Source organism: Chiloscyllium punctatum, chromosome 15, assembly GCF_047496795.1.
Source record: "Chiloscyllium punctatum isolate Juve2018m chromosome 15, sChiPun1.3, whole genome shotgun sequence".
In the NCBI taxonomy this organism is placed as follows: domain Eukaryota; kingdom Metazoa; phylum Chordata; class Chondrichthyes; order Orectolobiformes; family Hemiscylliidae; genus Chiloscyllium; species Chiloscyllium punctatum.
Window position 1 is genome coordinate 28,881,096 of NC_092753.1, and position 14,083 is coordinate 28,895,178.

The 14,083-nt window shown below is 39.8% G+C and overlaps 1 protein-coding gene across 4 annotated transcripts in view; it reads left to right on the top strand.

The window, feature by feature from the left end:
- fancb (FA complementation group B) overlaps positions 1-14,083 on the top strand; it is a 41,225-nt gene that overhangs the window by 10,093 nt on the left and 17,049 nt on the right. For all 4 annotated transcript variants that reach the window (XM_072584831.1, XM_072584832.1, XM_072584834.1 and 1 more), the window contains exons 5-6: positions 9,797-9,925; positions 10,261-10,427. In XM_072584831.1, the coding sequence (XP_072440932.1) occupies positions 9,797-9,925; positions 10,261-10,427 (296 nt within the window). The remainder of the gene's footprint in view (positions 1-9,796; positions 9,926-10,260; positions 10,428-14,083) is intronic.

Genomic DNA, 14,083 nt, shown 5'->3' on the forward strand with positions numbered 1-14,083 from the left:
CGAGATGCTGCATTTTGGGAAAGCAAATCTTAGCAGGACTTATACACTTAATGGTAAGGTCTTAGGGAGTATTGCTGAACAAAGAGACCTTGAAGTGGAGGTTCATTGCTCCTTGAAAGTGGAGTCGCAGGTAGATAGGATAGTGAAAAAGGCGTTTGGTATGCTTTCGTTTATTGGTCAGAGTATTGAGTACAGGAGTTGGGAGGTCATGTTGAGTCTGTACAGGACATTGGTTAGGCCACTGTTGGAATATTGCGTGCAGTTCTGGTCTCCTTCCTATCGGAAAGATGTTGTGAAACTTGAAAGGGTTCAGAAAAGATTTACAAGGGACCGAAGGGTCTGTTTCCATGCTGTACATCTCTATGACTCCATGTGTAGATTGAAGTTTTTAATATGCTCATCAACTGGGTATGCATGATCATTTGGGTCGAGAATTCAAAAGATTTACAATGTTCTGTATGAAGACATATTTCTCCTTAACACAGTTGTAAGTGGCCAGGTGCATTTTGAAGGATTTTAGAAAATTGCACAAGAAAAAAGTATAAAACCATGTCAGATAATATTTCTCCCAGATTGTAAATAATTTATTTTGATAACTAGAACTCGTAAAGGTAATTTAATTAAAGTTTAAGTATGTGCTGATATAATACAGGTAAAGGTAAAGTTGCCATTGTTTTGAGAACCATGCGGCTGCTCTTTCATTAGAGAGATAATTGGTGGTGGTATAACCTGAAGGTATAACATCTTTTAAGAAGGAACAGGTTGGGAAGGAGAATCCTTCAAAGTAGTCTCAGCCAAAACAGGAATTGAACTCTCACTGGTGGCATTACTGTGCATTACAAATCAGCTATCCAGCCACCTGAGTTAACTGACCCCCATGCTACATGTGATAAAAGAAAACTGGCTACAGACATTGAGATCTGAAACAACGGCAATTAGATTAATCCAAATTTCACTGCCAACATTTCCTAACCTGCTGCTGTTGTTTGATCTCTGTCTCTGAACCTCATGTGCTGAATAGTATTGAAGAAAAGTATTTGCATATAGATCGCAAGGAAAATTAAAGATTACAAATTTTTGATATCATTTTGGGAAATACCATGTCATAATTTTAGTTATTTAGTTCATGTGTGAATTGGTTGTATCCTTTAGAGCTACCTCGATTTCGTTGTTTAAAAAAATAAGCAATATAATTCAGTACCTTTCTACTTTACATAAGTCTGGATAGGGTTAGAAAAGATCACTGTAATGCAATATTGGCAGTGAGCCAACACAAAAATGGAAATGATCTACTAGTGCTGAATCTGTTCAAATGGATAATTCAAACAGCTAAACAAATGTGACAATAGATTAATTTCAGTAAATTCTAATCCTTTGGAACATGCCTACTGGGGTTACCAGAAAGAATCTAATCAAAATCCATTCATGGTTCAACAGAGAAACAGAAAAGATTATGGTTATTTGGGAATGAGAAGTTATTCATATGCAGTCAATTGAGATTAAACTACCTCTTCTGTGACTCCAGTTTAAAACTTGACAAATTAAATCTTCAGTCTTCTGAGGTGATGACAGTTTTCCATGGAGATGGGTTTTTATACTCAAAAACAAAAATGGCTGGAAAAGCTCAGTCGGTCTGGCAACATCTGTGGTGAGAGATCAGAGTTAAGATCCGGGTCCAGCGACCCCTCCTCAGAACAGACTAGTTTTTTAGACTTCTTGCTTTGATTTTGTGTCCTTATTAAAAAAAAACTAGAGCAGAGAGTTTCTGATTTAATCTCTGCAGTCTGAATGAGTGACCTATCTCTACATGTTCTAAGTATGCAGAAGAGTCTGGCATTACTTGTGAAAGTATTTAAATTTACTCCACAGAATCTTGTAACATGAATCAATCAGTTTTAGTCGTGGAAACCTTTCCATTATAATGAGCTTCAGAGTCACATTATACAAGGGGTGTACTTAGCAACGCATAATGTTCCTTTTTTTATCAGTATGCTATAAAGAGAATCTGCTGCTTATATGTATTTATATAATTATGGTGTATATGTATATAATTTGTGAATTTGAGAAAATCTTTTTGAAACTTTTCGAATGTTTTACATCTGCATTCATTTATTGACTCATAGCCATACCCAATACTTTTTAATAATTTTTCTATACATTTTTAATATGGTTCTTTCTTGAAAAACCAGATGGACATTTGACAAATTCCTTTTGAAGATGGAGTGAGAGCGAAAAGAGAAATTATGGCAATTGACATTGCCAGTTGGTCTGATATATTCACACAGCTCAGTGTGCTGCCCATACACTGGAGGAATGCACAACAATGTCTTAAGAAAATTACAAGCTTTCTGCACTCCTCAAAGTTATGTGGCAACCATTATCTGTCAGCTGCCTCACTCTAACTTTGGCACTGCACCTATCTGCAGCCAAGGCTCACAGTCTACCAGTTTCACTATTGCCTACAGTATCTTCCCTCAATGGCTCTCACACTCTGTTCACAAAGCATTCCTGCCCGCTATGCATCTTACTCATTCTGAACATAGCTCATCCAATCCTGCACCATCACTAACATTGTAGGAGTATTTCGGCACAAATCATCAAGGCTCCACCATAAGGCATAAGGATCCCAAGACCACATCTAGATGTAGTGGACGAGTAAGGAGAAATAAATCCTCTGAGGTCACAGATTAATTGATTAATTGAAATAGGGACTCCAAGAGAACAGATAATGATTGTTTATTTCATGCACTTAGGGAGAAAAACTCTAACACTGATCTAAGATTACTCTGCTGAATTACAGAACACCTTCAAGTTTTATATAGTTTGTACAGCATGTACGTTATAATTACAATTCCCACACATTAACATACTTGTGTCCCATATTGTCATTGTTTCCTACAGGTTTTGGAGACATTATGTGTTCCTCATCAAATCTTTCAATGGCATAGCTTTGAGATAGTCTAGACAGTCTGGATGCCTTGTTTATTAGTTTCTGTATGTTCACTTAACTTAGTTAGCTGGATGGTTGGTTTGCAGTGCAAAATAATATCAACAGTATGAGTTCAATTCCCACATGAGCTAAAGTTATCATGAAGGATTCATCTCCTCAATGCCCCCCCTCCCACCCCACCCCAGCTTAAGGCATGGTGTGACATCAAACCACCCCCGTTTCTCATTATGAGAGCAGACCTGTGGTCTGGTAGGACAATAGTGACTTTACCTTTTAATTTGCCAACTTGTTGATTACTGACTATAAGGCTAAAGCTTTAATCCCTTAACTAAACTAACCCCTCGGATCCCCCATTTTGGCCTTCGGCCTTGATAAAGGTAGCTGATAGAGTAGTGTTGTCTTTTGCCAATACACTGTGTACCCATCGATAAAGAACATGATCCATCTTGGGGTTGCCAAGTATCCGGTCCTTCAGTTGAGATCCTTGACTTAATGCCCTGTGACCAAATTTTTGAATCCTCACTGCCATAATTCCTAGTGTCCTACCTTGGGCATATTAGATATGAAATTAATAAGATCTATGCAATAACTAGGGCGTGGGAAATTATTCTAATTCTTGGTGCATCTGCATTTTGTTCTCCATTTCTACAGTTCCTCCCACAGGGTGCATAAATACTTTCCCCCTCTGATGAGGGGCAAAGAGGACATGATAATGTAACAAGCTAAATGAAAGTGAAGAAGTTGGAGTTTAATTCACAATTTGAAGGTGTTAAGTCCAGAAGGCTGTAAAGTCTGAAGATGAGATGGTGTTCCTCCAGTTTGTACTGTGATTCACTGGAACACTGCAGCATGCCGAGGACAGACATGTGGGTATGCGAGCAGGATATTGAGTTAAAATGATCGGCTTCGGGAAGGTGAGAGTCATGCTTGCACACAGGTTGGAGGTGTTCTGTGAAGAGGTCACCCAGTCTGCATTTGGTTTCCCAAATGTATGGTAGGCCACATTGAGTGCAGTGAATACAATACACAAGTTTGGAGGAAATACAGGTGAAGTGCTGCTTCACTTGCAAAGACTGTTAAGTATGGTTGTAGACAAACAGGACTCGAGGGCTTATGTACAGTTAGTGCTTTCGTTGCCAACAAATGGCTGATTAGTTTATGAGCTAGTGATCAGTTATCAATGATAAGGCCAACAGCCATGCAATTGGTTCTCAAGCTGAATAACTTGGGGCTGTGAATGAGATACAGAAAAGATATCACATCTCTCTATAGTTTTGGAGCTGTCTGTTTTTTGCAATACAAGCACTTGAAACCTGAAGATAAGCAATTTATCTTTCAGTTGTTTTAAACTTTGACTTTTAAATTATAAGTCAGGCATTGCATAAGCCTTTCTTTCTCTTTCACTGCACCTTCTCGGTGGGTGTAATACTGTATTCTGTACGTTGTTCTGCTACCTGCTGCTCTTCATATTGTATGATTTGCCTGTGCAGCAGGGAAAGCAACACTGTTCACTATCTTGGTACTTGTGACAATAATAAGTCAAATCAAAGTGAACCATCTGTCATGATTATAACAAGATCATCCAGGTGGATGAGGTAGAATGAGTTCCCTGATTGGAGCTGTTACCCTGGTCCAATCAGGGAGCCCTGGCTGACAGATATAAACAGGAGTGTCAGGTTCTGTTCACTCTGAGAGCTGGCTCTGAGGAGGTCTGGCCAATGTCAAAAACTATGCACCTGTAAATAAAGGGTGAGTTGGTAACAGGATACCGGACCCTGTGGAGTTATTTCAGTGGCGACGAGAGAAAAAAATACATTCCTGAAGAAATTCACTTCAACAGTTGTCTTTGAATTGGGGTATGTATTTCTGGCATCAAGCAGTTATTTGAGAAGGTTGAGTCATTTAATCCTGCCGTTGAAGAGTCGGTCTAATATCTGAAAAGAATGTACTATTTTCTTCTGGGCAAATGATATTGGGGCAAATGAAAAGCAATGAATAATTCTTCTGACAGCTTGTGGATCTGCAGAGTTTTAGGTTATGAGGAGCCTAACTCTACCTGAGGCACCAGATACTAAAACCTTTTAAGAGTTGACTAATTTGTGAAGGAATGTGACTCCAAGCCGTCTCTAATTCTGAGATGTTGCCAGTTTTACTTGGCAGTTTGAGAACCACGAAAATCTGTGTCATCAAAGGAGCCAAGGCCACTTTGCAAGTTGATCAGAAGCAATTCCATGATGCTGCGAGGTCCGTCCAGTGCTATTTTCCTCACATGCCAAAGTAGAAGCAGAAATCAGGAGATGAAAAGTGAAGGAATCATCATACCAGTACAGTTTATGGGATGGTTAGCACCGGTCATATCGATTGTGAAGCCTAGCGGACTGGTTTTTTTCTTATGTGGGGATTTTAAACAAACAGTAAACTGCTTCTCGCAGCTGGATAAATACCCAGTCTCTTGCATAGAGGACTAATATGCAAAAGTTGGTGGTGGGAGCTGGCCTACACTAAGCTGGACATGAGTCACGTGTACCTGCAATTGCAGTTAGACAAGGCTTTCCAGAATTTTACTACAATTAATGCCTTTAATAGTTTGTACCAAAACATGAGACTACCATTTCAATGTCATCAGCCTGTGCCATTTTCAGCGATGATGGACTACATTTAACAAGGTCTACCCCAGGTCACCATTTATCTGGATGACACGCTAATAACAGTGACGATCAATAAAGAGAAAGTAGAAAACTTGGACATCGACTCTAGCTGTTTATTCAAGGTGAGCATATGCATCTTCCAGAGACTCCAAATGATTTACTTGGGCTACAGAGTTGACAAGACCGGGTTACACCCATTGGAAGATAAAGTGAGGGCACAAAAGGTGCCTGGCTCCTATTTCTGGACCGGAGCTTAGGTCTTTCCTTAGATTGGTGAATTATTACGGAAAGTTCATACGTAACCTGGCCTCCATCCTGGCACCCTTACATTTGCTATTAAAAAAAAATTGGTCTCGTAGTCTTTAGGGAAGTGAAGAAGCAGCTATCATTGTCTGAGGTATTCATATGTTATGGACCTAAGTGAGATGTGATGCTGACATGTGATGCCTTCCTGTGTGGTATCGGTTGGTGTTGACTCACAGGTTGGAGAAGAACGCCTAGTTGCGTATTCTTACCAGACTTTGTCTGATGTAAACTTGCCCCGATAGAGAAGGAAGGTTTGGCAGTCATCTTTGGTCTGACTAAGTCCCACCAATACCTTTATGGATATAAATTAGTAATAATAGCAGACCACAGACCCCTACTAGGACTACTCAAAGAACACAGGGCCGTGTCACCCATACTTTCAGATGGAATTCAACAATGGGCTCTCATTCTAAGTGCATAATTACAAGTTGGGACACCATTTAGCAAATGCAGATGCCTTGAGCTGCCTCACAATAGCAGATGGTGCAGCCACTGGAAGAATCCATTCTGGTTTTAAACTTTCTGGACATCCTTCCGGTCACCACTGACAATGTAAGACTGTGGGTGTAAAAAGATGGGGCCCTTGTAAAACTAAAACAGCTGCTGGTGATGGGAAAAATAAAAGGGCCATTGTAACCAGAATTGAAACATTTCTGGACCTGGCGAGACTAGATCACCGTAAAGAATGGCATTTTATTGTGGGGAGCAAGAGTGATTGACCTGATCAAAGGTTACTGCCAGATACTGGTTAAACTCTACCAGGATCATCCAGGGATGTCCAAAATGAAGATGTTGACAAGACTTTATGTCTATTGGCCAGGATTGGATGCAGACTGAGGTAGTGCTAAGCAAGGACAAGAATTACTACCACCAGTTCCCTCACATTCATAGCCGGGTAAACCCTGGACCTGGTACAGGTGGACTATGCCAGCCCTTTAATGGGCTCAATCTTCTGAATCATTGTGGACAACCACTCAAGTGGTTGGATGTGCATAGAGTTCATTTGTCAAAAATGAGGATAACTGTAGAAAAGTTGCAAGCATTTTTTTGTAATAAAGAGGAACCTCGATTATCCGAAAGAGACAGGCGGGGAGTATTGATGGGCGGCACGGTGGCACAGTGGTTAGCACTGCTGCCTCACAGCGCCAGAGACCCGGGTTCAATTCCCACCTCAGGTGACTGACTGTGTGGAGTTTGCACATTCTCTCCGTGTCTGCGTGGGTTTCCTCCGGGTGCTCCGGTTTCCTCCTACAGTCCAAAAATGTGCAGGTTAGGTGAATTGGCCATGCTAAATTGCCCGTAGTGTTAGGTGCAGGGTAAATGTTGGGGAATGGGTGTGGGTGGGTGCGCTTCGGCGGGTCGGTGTGGACTTGTTGGGCCAAAGGGCCTGTTTCCATGCTGTAAGTAATCTAATCTAATCTAATCTATTTTGTTCGATTAATCGAATGCCGGATAATGTAGTCTAGCCAAGCATCGGGACCTTGCAATCTTGCCAGGTTTTCTGATATTCAGTTAATTGAATGCCAGATAATCTGTACACTGACAGAATTGTTGGTCAGCATTTACCAGCAGGGAATTGGAGTGTTTCCTAAAGTCAAATGGCATATAAGGACAGCTCCATACCATCCATCGTCCAATGGTCAGGTGGAAAGAACAGTACAAACTTTGAAAGCAAGCTTAAAGAAACAGCCTCTGGCTTCACTCGATACCAAACTATTCGGTTTCTATTTGATTATTGGACCATCCCTCGTGCAACTACAGGGATAACTCCAACAGAGTTGCTGATGGGATGAAAACTCACTCCAGGTCCAGTCTGATTTTCCTGGACCTGGGGGTGCAGAAGAGTGAAATGGCACCAGGGACGCTAGTGCTGGACACAACTCCTCTAAACGCGTTTACTTCGGGGACAGTGTTTGGATGTTGAAACACTGAAATGATTGTGCTTGTGTGAGAGAAATGGTCGATGCAAGGTCAAGTCCTGTGATGAATAAAGTTTGAGTAGATGAGGAGGTCGTGATCAAGCTGATGGACTACATAAAAGCTGCAAACTTGCAAACAAGATAGGAGCAAAGCATACGCAGTCCCTCAGAACAGTGGGAAAGGCTGTCGGAACCTGTGGGATCTCCCCCTCTATCCAGCATCAAAGAATCTTCTTATTCCAAAATGGATACTGTGGATGTTACTGGTTCGACACTTTTACTGCCTGAAGAAGAGGATGCTTTTATTTTGAGATGTTCAGGGTGCAAGTTGCGGGCTGCACGCCATCGATATTGGAGGCTGAGTCAGAGGAACTGGACCCAGTATGAAAATGCCCCAGGAGAGGCTGCAAGAAAAGAAAAAGCCTTAAAGGGAGAAGGATAGCGTGATTGTAGTGAGGGCAGCCAGGTAGACCTCATAGAATATGAGATCCCTGATAGTGGCTGTTAATCTGGCCCAATCAGGAAGCCTTGGCTAACAGATATAAACATGGTTGTGGGCTGTGTTGGGGCCGACTGCGTGCCCCTCTTCTGTGGTTATATCAGAGCCCAGGTGTCTCTGGACTGTTTGATCACGCAGCATTGCCCTCTAAGAGGAGCACTGCTTGTCACTGGCCACTTGGGTGTTTTCTTTCTTCCTGGTGGTGGAAATTGAATAAAGATTTGTACACCTGTTGTCTTTCACTGTGCCTCACACCTGCACACACAACTCTTAGGAAAATATAAGCACTACCGCAGAAAAAAATTAAACAGGAGTGTCAGAGGTTCTGCTCACTCTGAGAGCTGGCTCTGAGGAAGCTGGATCAGTATCAAGGACTCTCCTTGTGTAAATAAAGGGTGACTTGGTAACAGGATACCAGCCTCTGGGGAGTTATTTCACCCAGTACCAGAGGTTCTGTTAGCTAGCTCTGAAGAGACCGGACCACTGTAAAGTAATATGCATGTGTAAATAAAGGATGACTTGGTGAGGGGATACCAGACTATGTGAAGTTATTTCAAAAGCCACCCTGTGCTTTGTGAACCAGTAGTAGCACCTAGAGAAAGCTAACTGAGATCCAGCTTTCTGACAAGCAAGAGAATCTTAAGAATCATTTCCAGAACCTTGGAGCTGTCTTACCAATCTTTCACTTTGTCCAAACACCTATGTTCTTTTGTCTGTGCGTGTGTGTAAAAGATGGAGTTTATAAGAGGAGCAGAATAATGTGCAGATGATTCATAATCAGTTATCTGTAGCTAGAGTACAATTACCTAGAATAAAAAGCAATTTTTATTAAGTACAGGAACCTGGGCCATGCTGGGTTCAAAAGCCAGTTAAATTACAGAACTTTTCCATAGTTCATAAAATGTTTCACTTTTGTGATGTTCTGGGAGTGGTGTGTCTTGATTTCCAGCGCATAAACCCAGTGAGGGGTAATGCTCTAATATAGGCCTCACTACAATAGGACATGGAGATTTCCAACAAGCAAGCCCCTGGGATGCCTCAGTATGGACCTCCAACTGACTTTGTCCAATGTATGCAGCACAAGCCATATCACGGAAGTACAATAGGAGATGATAAATGCAGTTGCTAACGTCTTGCCTCCCTCCCCAAACTCATTCAAAATATACAGCATTTCATATAAGACCATGTTTTTAAATGCTTGCAGTGCAGTATGAGAAGAAAGCAGCTCCATGTCCTTGTTCAGTCAATGACACTTAGAAAGCATTTGAGAATTGTTGACCACAGGTGCTGCTTTAAAAGTTGCCTGTAATCAATTCTGCACTACAGAGATTGCTACATTTCTCTCCATAGTTTCCTAACTTTCTTGTCATTTGGCACATCTTTCAGATGCTGGGAAATTTTCACCCATGATGGTTTTAGGGCATTGAGCTGTTGCAATCCTTTGCTCTCCTAATTTTTCAACCGTTGCTTTCAGCTCGGCCTAGCCTCTCTTGAAGAACTGCAACGACTATTAAGAGCTAAAGAAAGAGTTTTACTTCAGTCAACCAAAGCTCTAACAAGCCTTATTGAAGGAAAGCAGTCTACCTTGCCACAAGCTGAGGAGGTATGGCATTAGTAAATACTAGTAACATTTAACTGCTCAGACAAATCTTTGAATTAATGCATAACAAGTTTGTGCTAATGTTTGTCATGTTGATTATAGTACCTGTAATATATTTGTCAAAAATCACATTAAAAAAATTACAAATCGCAGTACTAAATTCAGAAATTTTGGTAATTCCATTTGACTGAAGCAGTAAATTGACATATAACAATTTTGTGTAAATTTCAAATTTAATTGTCTACCTGTGTGTGTTTTTAAATAGCATAAAATTATTCTCTTCAGCCCAAATGGATTTAAATCTAATACTTAGTAATCAAAACCTTGTGTTTTCATAGGAAGGTTTGGTTTCTCTTTGGAATGAAGAGCAGCTGGACCTACGGCCTCTTGTAGAGCAGGCTTGTCCTACCAGTCAAGTGTTAAACTACCCAGTACAGAAGATCTGGCAACGCATTGTTGATAGCAGCTGGATCGTGGGGATACAATTATCTGAATCTGTCAGCTTGTAAGTAAATTGGACAAAAACAAAGGCACATTTGTTCCAATGTTGAACGCTACCAGTGGTTAATGAAATGGAACTTCCTAATAGAAAAATAAGCAATATTAATAATCAAAAGAAAAATATTAAAGTCTACAATTTTTATGTAATTCACATCAGGTGCAGATTTGCTGATTTTATTCATTTTTGTAAAACAATAATTCACCTACAAACACACAAATTATAAGCAAGAGTAAGCTGTTTGTCCCTTGAGCCTGCTACATCATTTAGTAAAATAGTGTCTGGTCTGATTGTGGACTCAATTCTGCATTCCTGCTGATCCAGAATAACTTTTGGCTCCTGTATCAATCAAAAATGTACATGCCTGAACAAAAGGATAACTCTTCCTCTACTACTCTGCAGAAGAGAGTTCCTACGACTCATGACTCTCAGAGAGAAGTATTTTTCCTTAACTTTGTTTTAAATAGAAGACCTCCTATTTTTAATTCTTCCACAGGGGAAACATTCTTACGGTATCTAGCCTGTAAGAGCCTCTCTTGTATGTCTCAATAAGATCACCTCTTATTCTTCTAAACTTCAGTGGATGGAGGCTAGCTAATCTAACATTTCCTCATATGGTAACCATTCCCACTCTAGCTATCAGTTACATTAACCTTCTCTGTACTGGCCGTAATGCATTTACATCCTTTTTTAAATAAAGAGACCAAAACTGATACTTCAGATGTAGCCTCATCAATTCACTTTGTAATGAGCAAAATATCCATATTTTTATATTTCATTCCATTCGTCTTCCTAATTACTTATGACTGCATGTTAACTTTGTGATTCATGCTCCTGGACACCTAGATTGCTCTGTGTCTCTATTTAAATAACATACAGTCAACCCAAAAATGGCCTATTTAAGTCTACTCTCTGCTTACTGTTAACTAAACAAACCTCAATCCTTATTTGCATTATGTTATCCCCTATGTCTTGAGGCCTTATTTTGTGCAGTAATCTTTAATATGCCACCTTATTAAACATCTTCAGGGATCCAAGTATAGCACATCTACTCCCATATGCTCCTCTTGGTCCACATTGCTTATTGCTTCCTTAAAGAAAAAGAATAAATTAGTCGAACATGATTTCACAAAACTTTCACCAAAACAAATTGACTGTCTGAATTTGTTGAGATTTTCTAAATACTGCTATATCTTCCTTATTAAAAGATTCCAGCAGTTTGCCTATGACTGATGTTAAACTAAAACAGGTGTGTAATTTCTATCTCACACTCTGTCTCTCTCAGACATTCTGTCTTGTTTTTCTCTCCCTTCCCCCCCCCAAATTGAGGAATCACATTTGTTATTTTCTAATCCAATGGAATCTTACCAACATTGAGAAAGTTTGGAAAAGTTACAACTGTTTCATCTGCTATTTCAGCAGCCTCTTTTGTTAAGACTTTAGGAGGAAATCCATCAGGATCCGGGAACTTCTCAGCTATCAGTTTTAATCATTTTCTCAGTTCATTTGCCCTAAAGAATGTTATTGTTTTAAGTTCCTCCTTCTCTTGTGATGTCAGTTCTAACGTCTACAGTGAAAACAGACATAAAATATCTGTCCAATACACCAGATATTTCCTTATTTTCCACTATTAATTTCCCGGATACTCATTCCAGATGATCAAAACTCACTTTTCTTTTTTAACATGTGTAGAAACTTTTTTTTTATTCTGTATTTCCAATTAACTTTCCCTTATACTCTTAAGTTCTCTCTCCTTATTAATTCTTTAGTCATTATTTGCTGATCTTTGATATGTCCAATCTTCTGACTTGTCAATCACATTTGATGAACTATACACCTTGCTTTAATTTTGCTTCTATCTTTAACTTCCTTAATTAGTCACAACTTGTGATTTTTTTCTAGGAGATCTTTCTCTGTTGTCAAAATATATCGCTTCTGAGTATTCTGAAATATCTCCTTAAATGCCTGCTGACTTATCCCATCATCTAATTCCCTAGTTCACACAGGTAGTTCTGTCATCATGTCTTCACAATCGCCCTTATTTGCATTTAAAACATAAATCGTCTATCCATTCTTTTCTTTCTCCCCATGAATGTAATATTCAATCACATTATCGTCAGAGTCACATAGGAAGCTTACACTTTGAAGTCATTGATAAGATTCCCTAAAGTATGGAAACGGGCCCTTCGGCCCAACACTGACCCCCTGAAGAATAATTCACCCAGATCCATTCCCCTACTCTATATTTACCCCTGATTAATGCACCTAACACTCCAGGCAATTTAGCATTGCCAATTCACCTGACCTGCACGTCTTTGGATTGTGGGAGGAAACCGAAGCACCCAGTGGAAACCCACACAGTCACCCAAGGTGGGAATTGAATCTGGGTCCCTGGTGCTGTGAGGCAGCAGTGCTACTGCTGAGCCACTGTGCCGCCCCAAAATGTCTTCACAATTGCCCTTATTTGCATTTAAAACTCAAATCTTCTATCCATTCTTTTCTCCCTCCCCATGAATGTGATATTCAATCACATTATCATCAGAGTCACATTGATTAATCCAGTCTCATTGTTCATAAGCAACAGTTCTAAAAACACACCGTGAACTCATCCTCCAGGATACCTTTGCCAATCTGGTTCATCTACATGTAATTCTAATCACCCACACTTATCACCATACTTTTCCTATAAGCCCCCATAATTTCTTCCAATGTTGCTGTCCTACAGTGTGGTTACTTTTTAGTAGAACCACAGAGGAACCTCGATTTTAAATGGTGTTCAGTTATTTAAATATCGGATTATCTGGCAAGGTCACGATGCTCAGCTAAACTACGTTATTTAGCATTTGATTATCCGAAATTCATTTAACCAAACAAAATTCGATTGCCCACCTGTGTCCTTCGGATAATCAAGTTTCCTCTGTGTATACCACTACTGCAAACAAACTCCCCGTTTTGTATTTCTCATTTCTACTAAACCCTTTCTGCATCGTGATCTCCAGAACTAAGTTAATACCTCTTTATTATACATGTCATCTTTAACTAACAGAATTGCCCCTTTTTTCATTTTTTCCCAGCTTCCTATCCTTTCTAAATATCATGTATGCTTGAATATTTAAGTCCCAGTTTTTGTCAGTTTGGAGCTATGTCTCTGTAATGGCTACCAGATCATACATATTTTTCTGTTTATCCTGTCCAATCACAGATGAAAAAAGCAACAATATTACTCACAAATCTTGGGCTTATCTTTGGCATAATTTTTAAACTAGGAGAAAGTAAGGACTGCAGATACTGGAGATCAAAGTCAAAAAGTGTGGCACTGGAAAAGCACAGCTGGTCAGGCAGCATCTGAGGAGCAGGTGAGTCGACGTTTCAAGCATAAACATAATCACATTCCTAATGAAGAGTTTAGCTCAAAACATCGACTCTCCTGCTCCTCGGATGCTGCCTAACTGGCTATAATTTTTGAACTTACTAATTATATTGATTTAATCATACGATGATGAGAACAATTCTAACTTTAGAAGTGGTATAACTCTTGATAAATATGTAATACATCACAGTATTTAAAGTTCACCCTCTGCCTAATAAATGATTGAATAAACACATTTTTTACCGTTCAGTGTAATACTTTGTTACATGGATATATAATCATGTGGGTAACA